This window comes from Triticum urartu, chromosome 3A, assembly GCF_056163025.1.
Source record: "Triticum urartu cultivar PI428250 chromosome 3A, HENAU_Tu73, whole genome shotgun sequence".
NCBI lineage: Eukaryota > Viridiplantae > Streptophyta > Magnoliopsida > Poales > Poaceae > Triticum > Triticum urartu.
In genome coordinates, this window is record NC_141875.1 from 508,368,739 (window position 1) to 508,377,976 (window position 9,238).

A 9,238-nucleotide genomic window follows, 5' to 3' on the forward strand; every position below is an offset into this window, starting at 1 on the left:
TGTCTGATGATAAAACATCAAAAGACACTATATTTGCCTGCTGCTACCTTCCTAACTATGGTTTTTTAGTTGTTAGTGTTGCCATATATATAGCTGATCTTAGATAATGTATGTACATACTGAGAATATTTAACACAGAGAAAATAACACGATTAACCCTACAATTATACGATAGCACAGATCGTGCCCATAAAATGGTCAGCCAAGTGACCATCAGTGATAGGTGATATACCAAATAATTTGTCTACGTTGCGGTAGAAAGTTGACAAAATAGGTGAAACAACAGGTTTGCACAGAGAGCTTATTGCGATTTTAACACATACTGTATAATATAAGTTCGATTCTGTACAGTGAAAATGCAGTTTATAACAACTGTCTTCCAACTCACTGACCACGCGGGGTTTGCCTCCCTGCAGAGAGTGAAACAATGCATTCTTGGACCATCACCTGAACTTTTCTCTTGAGAAGCTTGTCCTTCACACCAGAAAGCATGCTACGGTAAAACATCTCCAAGCGAGCGAGTTCATCGGTATCTGACGAATCCAAGATGTTCTCAAATTCCTTCCTGATATCAAAGACTGCAGACTCTTGAAGTGAGCGAGGAAGCGTCCGTTCGTCCATTGGCTTGCGGAATATTGAAATGTGGAGTATGTTGGCATATCTCTCCATGAGTGTCAGTTTTGACCTAAGGAACTGTAGCTCCTCTGAGGCAGCAGATAACTTCAGCTCCAGCTCGGTGCTAGTGCGATCATTCGCTCTTGATGTCGACGCCTGCGCTTGGTCCCCATGAATCTCTTGGAAGTTCTCATCAAGAGGAGGCCACATCACAACGCATGGAGTGTAACTGTCAGTAGTCTGGTCTCTCCCAAGCACGCCGCTGCGGCCTCGGCCCCATGCCCACATCCTGTACCCGTCACCGGCAACAAGAACAGTGTGGGCAGCTCCACAGGCAACCTGCACTGGCCCCAGAAACTTGAACCCATTCGTCTCAGGAGACTGAACCCTTATGGGGTACAGAGCATCCCCTGCGTCCATTCCTGAAAAGCTAGCATCTGGGCACAATCCGAGGCCTCTCTCCATTCCCCAGCACCACACCTCTCCGTCGGAGGAGACCACTGCCGTGTGGAACAATCCACAATCAAGAGAGATGAGGAAGGAACCAGTGGGCAAGCCGTCAACAGGCTGCGGGGAGCAGATGGTGGCAGTTGTTCCATGGCCAAGCTGCCCATTGTCACCAATGCCAAATGTCCAGCACCGAGATTCAAGATCCTGATCAAAGGACTTCTTATTGGTGAGCACAGCAGTGTGCCAAGCTCCGCATGCAATTTCATACACCTCCCATGAAGAGCCTTCACCAAATTCTGAGATAAGCACGGGGCGAGACCTACTTTCCTTGTCACCTAGACCCAACTGCCCATGGTTGTTGTTACCCCAGGAATAACAGACAAGGTCACCTCCTGTATATGTCTCTCCAGCACTGACAGCAGCTACAACATGCTCATTACCGCAGGCAACCTTAACCACAGTGTGACCATGGAAATCCCACACAGGCAGTGGGGCTGAGGTAGCTGCTATACAAAACTCCCCATCATCAGTCTGCTGGGGGCAATTCCCCCACATCCACAGGGCCCCAAGACTGTCTATTGCGAATGACATCATGCCCCCAGCTTTCACGGAAGACAACTGTAACAGAACATACAACGGGATCAATCAAGCAGAAAGCTCTCAAGCTTAGAGTCTGCAAACTGTTGATTGCTGAAAAGGGGTGCTTCTTTTATACCTTCAAAGGAGTCCCTGCAAGAGTGTTCTGTTCTTCATCCTGCAGTGTTTCAGGGGAACCCAAATCTTGAAAACCGTCGACCAAACATGGAGAAAGGGAATTCTCTTCCCCATAGCCAAGCTGACCGTCCGTTAGGTAGTCAAGAAAGTAAAATAGTCGATAATGACAAGGATATTACTAGAGTGATTTCGATATGACAAAACTCAAAATAAGACAAGCAGTATAAAGGATACAGATATTGTAGCCCCATGACCAGAGTGAGCCTTCATCTGCAATGTTGAAGAGTATTCATTACCAATGACATTTCACTATCAACCTTCATCATACTATATTACTATTTGGCAAGGGTGTTTCACTACCGTTGAAGTTAAGAAATCATTTACAGATAAGACTCACAACAAATGAAACAACTTATTTCTCATGCACCAAGAGTCTAGAGAAACAAGGGATGTTTTGTGTACGGGATACTCTCACTGTATCAGTTCAGTCAGTAATGCATGGTCAGGTCAAGACCACACGAACAGTTACACAAATCAACGGTAGAAAAATTCAATGCACATGCATGCACACATCGTATGAAAGCCCAATTGCTTGTGAAATCAAGAGAAATCACACATGGCCTGGACCCTGGGCATCATTTCAACTTGCAGACTGCATCACCAGCAAATAAAACTGCCAGTTTAGTGACAACCATAAAGTGGAATCAGGCAGTCCCACGTTTTGTGCCACTGTAAGATCAATTCCAGTTTTCTTTTCAGGCTAGTGCATCTACCACTCTCCACAAGCCGCACAGACATCATAAATTCAGAATGCTGCAAGTACTTCAGACAGTATTTTCCTGACCCAAATTGCCGTACAACAATGTCTAGTTTCGCTTTTACTACCACGAAGAGGAGTACAGTAGTAGAAGAAGCGGACGAGATAGAGGCATAGAGCACGAACCGTCGAGCGCGAGGCTGTGGTACGCGCCGGCGGCGACGGCGGTGAACCTGGGCCGCTGCCTCCCCGCAGCAGGAGCAGCAGCGACGGCGGGCACGACAGCGGTGGGCACGTGCACGTCCGCCTCGCGACCGGTGCCAAGGCGGCCGAACGTGCCCCGCCCCCATGAGTACAGCTCCCCGTTACCTGCAAGCCACGAACGAAAACCACCCTTCAGATCCCGAATTCCGGCGATGCCCGGAAGAATCCGCGTGACAAAAGTGGCCACGTGGGGCGGGGGTCGGGGGTGCTTACTGGTGAGGGCGAGCGTGTGGGCCTCGCCGGCGGCGACGGCGGACACCTTGGGCGGCATCTGCGGGGGGGCAGCGGTGGAGTGGCGGAGACGGCAGGGGTACAACCGTACAAGTGGAAGAATTGGCCGCGAGAGGAAGGTGGCGGTTGAAAAGGAAGCTCGTGGAGGAGAGGAGAGGAAGACGATAAAGGAGTCGACTCACTCGAGTGAATGAATCGAAACGGCAAAGTCAGTGTGAGAGTTGCGTGCGTGCGAGCGTGCCGATATCTTCGGGCTCGCCCGCGCTGTCGTCTTCGCTTTTTCTCCGGAGCTATCCTGCGATACGTATCGGTTTGGGCGTGTCGCGCGCCTAGCTGCCGCTGCGTCACCGCAGATGCAGATATGGCTGCTGCTACCATGATGATAAGCGCCATTAAGTGGTTGGAATTTAGGAAAAGGTGGGTAGGTGTGCTGATTGGGAGTGCGATGTGGACAGGTGTTCATGTGTACTCACTACTGTCATCAATGTAGACAAGTGGCAGTGTTAACTTTCTTTTTTGGGGTGCGCGTGGAATTGTCAATGTTTTTACTGAACTGAAGCGGCAACCAAACCAAACTCTGCATATATGATCAGAGCATCCTGGAGAAAAAACTCATGACACTACTCCAAAAACGCAAACTCGCAACACTGCAAATCAACAATCAACATCCAGGTGATGCCATCCATTGCACCAAGGGGGCTCCAATTTGTACAAGCAGCCAACTCACAGGACTTCAGGACACTTTACAGGTTCAGGTTCGGCGCATCATCTAAAGGCACAGCACCCTGAAAGTTGAACTCCCTGCCAAGGGGTGTACTAGTTTGCCACCATCTATCTCACATTCTCACAGATTTGACAGCCAGATAACATCGATTATAGCGGATGCGGCAAGGAAGGCGCAGCTGAGAAAGGCGCACGCGATGGAGGCTGCTGATAGGTCGCAAAAACGTGGCAAGGGCTTGCAGAAGTTGGGAAGCGCCGTGTGCCGGATGCCGGTGCGGTTCAAATTTGCGACGCCCGCCGCTGCTGACCCCCCGCTCAGCATCGCATACGCAAAGACCTGCCAAGGATGCACCAGCCGTATAATTCTTCAGTTCCATGGAAATGTCAGACACTAGCAGAGTTCAGAAAGTTCAGATGTTATTTGTCAAAGCTAACAGAGGGTCATGAGCTACTGAAGGCGCTATTACCTGGGAAACAAAGTTTGGAAGCAAACAAACGCCTAAGGACAAACATCGTACAGAAAGCTTGCAAAAAGTCCTGGTCTCCTGGGCTTCCCATTGATAGGGTTTACTGGAATGATTCGGTGACTATTTTTTATGTGGTATACTTTCAAATTTCTTCAATCACTTCAATGTGACTTGTCAAACGGCATAGAGAATGCATCAGTGCTCAAAAGAAACAGATAAATGTGTCTTTTAAGCAGCATTAATTTTGATTGGGAGGGGTGCGAAAATAATCATATGCAAGATGCTAGTAAGGAATCGGTAATGAATTACTTGGTAGTTCGTTTACTGAGATTTAATTTATGGTTATTATAAATCATTCTCCATCTTATAGATAGCATGAGAAAACAATGTCGAATTACCTTTGTACTCCAATATCAATGCCAAAAAAACAAGATGTGCATTTACCATGTATCAACTGCTACGAGGGCCACTGAAGAAACGCCATACCAACTATGTATAAGAAAATTCAGAAAAAGTTTTTCTGTACAAACATTAGTTTGCTCAAATATGATTTGCCTTTGCTCTTCACCTAGTTGCGTGCCACTGTGGAGTTTAATTCTCAATATCTTCAAGAAAAAACAAACAGCCCTTATGGACTTTTATTGTATATTTAGCACAATTGAATCCCTATACCGCCGCGCATGTACATGATACTCAATTTTGCTCGTGCCTATTTCTAATAAAAGTGCAGAATATACTTATCTAAAATATGTTTATAAAGTGATATCAGTGTATTCCTCAAATGCATAAGACTAGGTGACAAAATGCACACTCACATGCACAAAAAAGTGATATGTTTATAAAGTGATATCAGTGTACAGTGATAAAGGACAGAATAGGAATACTTTGCAACATTGAACACTCACATGCACACAAAAAAAGAATAATTTCTCTGTAAGCTATAAAAAGGATTCATTTTCTGTAGTCTTTTGTGGCTAGTGACAAACATTCCATCTAAATCAAGCAAGGAAACTTTTTTACCGCTTCCTTCCTTCTTTTGCTAGTTTGTTGTTCTCTTTGCGGGGTTTTTTCCAACTTCAAGTTTTTTGTTTGGTTTGTAAAGACTCTCACCATCTTTGGTGATTCCTCCTAACACAAAATGATGCACATTCAAGAAAAGAAAAAAGTAACGGAACTATTTTTATGTAGCCAACATATAGACATGGCAAGCTAGTGACAAGGGACTAAATAAATTTTGTACTAAGATGACAGTTGCTAGCATGAGATTTCTTCAGTCGTAACTTAGAACTAACTCAACCAACCGCCTATACTAGTACTGGCTACTGACCCGCCCATAAAATACATAAGAGTATTACATAACATAGAGGAAACTGTCACTTTTATGCAGACATCACAAACAGGGAAATAAAGTATGAAACAACATGACTAAAAAAATAAAATCTAATCATCGGAGCACAAATAACAATGATAATTACCAGAAAATGCATAATCAGATCAAAATGATCATAACATACCTGATCACCAGCTAACAGCATCCAGGCATAGCGCCTGGATGGAACCACAGGGACTTTCTTCAAGGCCTTGTACGCAATCGACAGAAGTTGTGCCAGAGAGTAGGCAGCTGCTGCCGCAGATAGCCCAACCAAGGATCTGAAGTTACGAACAACACCATCAGAACTAAGTATTCTGCACGGAGATATTTACAGATTTCAAACTACAACAGTTCAAAGACTTACTTCAGCGAATCAGAGAGGGACCATTTGGCATACAGTGGAATCTCGATGCCAAAGATGATGAGACTACCCCGTTGCTTGGCAGAGACCATGAGCGACATTGAGAGCAGCGCCATCACGAGGGCTGCAGCTCTGGTGGCCACCATGGCCATGTCCAGCCGTGGACATCTTGCTGCTACAGATGTTGTGGGAGGCTCCGGCACCGCGCTGCTCCCCATGGCCGGCATCTGGATGCCAAGCTCCGAACCATTCTGGCCATTAGCAAAGGAACCCATTCCTTTTGCTCCTGGTTGTGGTTTTCTGATCGTAGAAGCTTTTGGCTATGCTGTTTTTCCTTTTAGCATGGTGATGCAACTGAAGGAGGGGGGTGGAGGATTCTAGTAAAAAGATGTATCTGGTTGAGAATCCATGTTATATGCATATATGATGCACCCGTGAATGTTTTCTGTACTTGCTGTCACCATGCTATGACAAAAGCAGCACGGCTTTCGAGCTACCCAAGACCTGTAAGTTGTTTGCTAGCCTATCACTAGGATAAGATTTTAGCTGACAACTGCAGTTATCGCCAAGTGTCAGCAGGATGTGTAATTTGTGCATTAAGAACAGTGCTAGGTTCTATAGTTATTGCAACAACAAAGCAATTGCGTGGGAATCTTTTCTTTTCTCTCCAAAGATTCGTGGGAATCTGCGTATTCTACCAAATGCAGTGGACTGAAAGGAGAAGGCAGAATTAGTAAGACTAAAAATTTGCAGTCACATGGGTTAGTTATTTGGGATACAATACGGTTGTCCTAATCATTAGGTAAGCCTACTTTAAGACTGATTTGGAGTATGGTTCTTTAAGGAAGATGTGGGCGTCAGTTTTAATGGAGATCTACTACAAAAATTTAAGATCTCGCTCAGTACCCATGTAATCACTAGAAAACACACCTCTAGCATTGGATAAAACCGTCAGAGAAATCTAACTGGAGCAGATCAAAACAGTGTTTCTTTGGCGACCTCGCCAAAGAAACACGCCGGTAAAGAGCAAAGTCATACAAGACCAAACTTATACCTAAGCGAGGGAAAAGAAAAAAACCAAAGCGATCAAAACAGTGATCGACAAACTACAACAACGACCGTATCTGCAAATGAGTTTCCATCATGATTTTGATAACGAGATTGGAGAACTAGGTATTGAACAAGTATCAGTGAAGCAAAGAACAGACCTTTAGTAGTTCAATGGCGGCCATTTTACAGAGCTATAGGCTGCAGCCTGGGAACTTCATAACTTTCCTCTCCGACATCATCTTCCTCACCATCTCTACCTCACCCCACATGCCAGCAGCAGCGTATATGTTGGACAGCACTACATAAACCCCGTCATTCCATGGCACAGCCGCTAGTAGCTGCTCTGCCGCCCACCTGCCAACATTCACATTGCAGTGCTTCTCACATGCACCAAGCAATGTTCCCCATATCACCACATTTGCCTCCATCGGCATTCTGTGCTCCACCAAGGCACGCTCCTTATCCACCAAACCAACTCTACCAAGCATATCAACCACACACCCGGAGTGTTCAACGGTTGGTGCTACCTTAATCTCCCCATCTTCCATTTGCTTCAGCAAGCCCATCCCAGTATCTACCAGCCCTCTGTGTGAGCAAGCAGAGAGCACTGCCAACATCGTCACCCTGTTTGGCGGCACCCCTTCATTCCTCATTTCATCAAACATGCTTAGTGCACGCTGCTCCTCACCATGCGTTGCAAGTCCTGTAATCATGGTTGTCCACGACGACACATCCTTGAGAGGCATTCTCGTGAATACCCTCCCTGCAAGGTCTGTGCGGCCGCACTTGGCATTCCTATCGACCAACGAGTTGGAGAGGGTCGCGTGAAGCCGGCCTGATCACTTGCATTGTAACATGCACTTGTGCAGCTGCTCTACCAAGCGAATATCTCCAACGGCACAGCAAGACGACATGAGACTCGCCATGGTCAAATCATCTGGTACGACGCCACACCACCGCAGCTTGATAAACAAAGCCAACGGCTCTTTGGATTTCCCAGCCTGACAGAGGCCGCTTATGAATTATGATGGCGTTCCACGAACCGAGTCCCCGGTGCGGATTTCCGTCAAACACCCTGCGGGCGGCATCCAGGTCGCCAGCTTTGGCGTGGCAGATAATGAGAGCGCTCTCTGTGAAGGGGTGACGCGCGAGGCCGCGCTTGGAGGCGGCAGCGTGGAGCTGGCAGCGCAAGCTGGTGGTGGGGGGCTCGGCCTGGGCTGCCGCCTTGAGTGCGAGCAGGAAGGTGCAGCGATTGGGGTGAGCGCCGTGGCGGAACATGTGGATCGCCACGTAGAGCGCGGCGCGGGGAGAGCCGAGGCGTACGTAGGCTCGTGTGAGGGCGTTCCAGTGGAAGGGGAGGAGGAGGAGGCCGTGGCCGGAGCAGGCGGGCCTGGAACCGCGGCGGGAGGCGCTCGTCGGCACATGGATCGAGCCGAAACGCCGCGACGTCGGCGTCATCTACAATGGAGGAGGGGTGGGGAGGCCGGAGGGGGTCGGGTTGCGCCCCGGATCGCGAGAGCGGGAGGAGACGGGGGCGTCAAGGGCGCGCATACCGGCAACACTGTAAATTTTGAATCGTAATCGAAGAGAGACAGTGGTATAAGGGCAGATCGCGCAGTCAGGACAGATTAGACCATCTCTAGCAGACCGTAAAAATTAGTACCGCAAAACATGTTTTCGATACCTCCAAATGTTTTTCTTAGGGAAACGTTTCCCCGCGGCGCGCCGGCCGAAACTCGGGCCAGTCGCGTCACATGCGGATGTGAATCACGTGCGCCCCTTGTATAGGACTGTCGTCGCCCGCTCGTGTCCCCTGCGCCGGCACCGCCGCGCACCCTCGCGCCTTTTTTGATGCCCGACCATCGCCCAGTGAACTCGTGCACCGCCTCCGGCCCCTCGCCATGGACGCGCCCGTCGCCATGACCTACGGCCTTCACCATGGCCGCACACGACAAGGACCTGGCACCGGAATGCCTCCGACCAGCAGCGCTGCGAGGAGCGATGAGGTACAAAGGAGGAGGGTACCATCGTCGGCGCTGGGCTGAGCCACGGGAGATGACATGGCCTCCTCCTGCCATGGACGGACCCATGCCTATTCAAATGTTGCAACCGTCACATAAAACAACTCTAATAGTTGTTAAAGAAGCTTCAACCGTAGATAGGAAAAGCTTCAATCGGACTGCCCAACAAGGAAAAGTTGCAACCATTTCACACAAAAGCTTCAATCATAGATA

General features: G+C 48.2%; 2 protein-coding genes and 1 pseudogene across 4 annotated transcripts; all 3 read right to left on the reverse strand.

Moving 5' to 3' along the window:
* Positions 1-229: 229 nt before the first annotated feature.
* LOC125544718 (Regulator of chromosome condensation (RCC1) family protein) lies at positions 230-3,306 on the reverse strand. 2 transcript variants are annotated; one of them, XM_048708461.2, is made up of 5 exons: positions 3,014-3,306; positions 2,723-2,905; positions 2,014-2,049; positions 1,781-1,900; positions 230-1,683 (listed from the first exon to the last, which is right to left on the reverse strand). In XM_048708461.2, the coding sequence occupies exons 3-5, from the start codon at positions 2,047-2,049 to the stop codon at positions 385-387; spliced, it is 1,455 nt and encodes a 484-aa protein (XP_048564418.2). In that variant the 5' UTR covers positions 2,723-2,905; positions 3,014-3,306; the 3' UTR covers positions 230-384. The 2 variants fall into 2 exon arrangements, with proteins under 2 accessions (XP_048564418.2, XP_048564419.1); XM_048708462.2 differs by having other exon boundaries at positions 1,781-1,908; positions 3,014-3,272.
* Positions 3,307-3,685: 379 nt separating this feature from the next.
* Positions 3,686-6,389, reverse strand: LOC125544719 (CASP-like protein 3A1). The gene is made up of 3 exons (XM_048708463.2): positions 5,958-6,389; positions 5,736-5,871; positions 3,686-4,091 (listed from the first exon to the last, which is right to left on the reverse strand). The coding sequence occupies exons 1-3, from the start codon at positions 6,227-6,229 to the stop codon at positions 3,876-3,878; spliced, it is 624 nt and encodes a 207-aa protein (XP_048564420.1). The 5' UTR covers positions 6,230-6,389; the 3' UTR covers positions 3,686-3,875.
* Positions 6,390-6,527: 138 nt separating this feature from the next.
* LOC147980296 (pentatricopeptide repeat-containing protein At1g77170, mitochondrial-like) lies at positions 6,528-8,535 on the reverse strand (annotated as a pseudogene). Its single transcript, XR_015599333.1, has 2 exons — positions 7,163-8,535; positions 6,528-6,665 (listed from the first exon to the last, which is right to left on the reverse strand). The product of XR_015599333.1 is annotated as a pentatricopeptide repeat-containing protein At1g77170, mitochondrial-like (transcript).
* Positions 8,536-9,238: the final 703 nt, after the last annotated feature.

Coding starts and splice junctions, on each gene's coding strand:
- LOC125544718 (XM_048708462.2), bottom strand. CDS start 3,071: ATGCCGCCCAAGGTGTCCGCCGTCGCCGCCGGCGAGGCCCACACGCTC. Junction 2,906..3,013: donor CCACACGCTCGCCCTCACCA/GTAAGCACCCCC, acceptor CGTGGCTTGCAG/GTAACGGGGAGCTGTACTCA. Junction 1,684..1,780: donor TTGCAGGGACTCCTTTGAAG/GTATAAAAGAAG, acceptor GTTCTGTTACAG/TTGTCTTCCGTGAAAGCTGG.
- LOC125544719 (XM_048708463.2), bottom strand. CDS start 6,229: ATGGGTTCCTTTGCTAATGGCCAGAATGGTTCGGAGCTTGGCATCCAG. Junction 5,872..5,957: donor TCCCTCTCTGATTCGCTGAA/GTAAGTCTTTGA, acceptor TCGTAACTTCAG/ATCCTTGGTTGGGCTATCTG. Junction 4,092..5,735: donor TGCTGTTAGCTGGTGATCAG/GTATGTTATGAT, acceptor CATCCTTGGCAG/GTCTTTGCGTATGCGATGCT.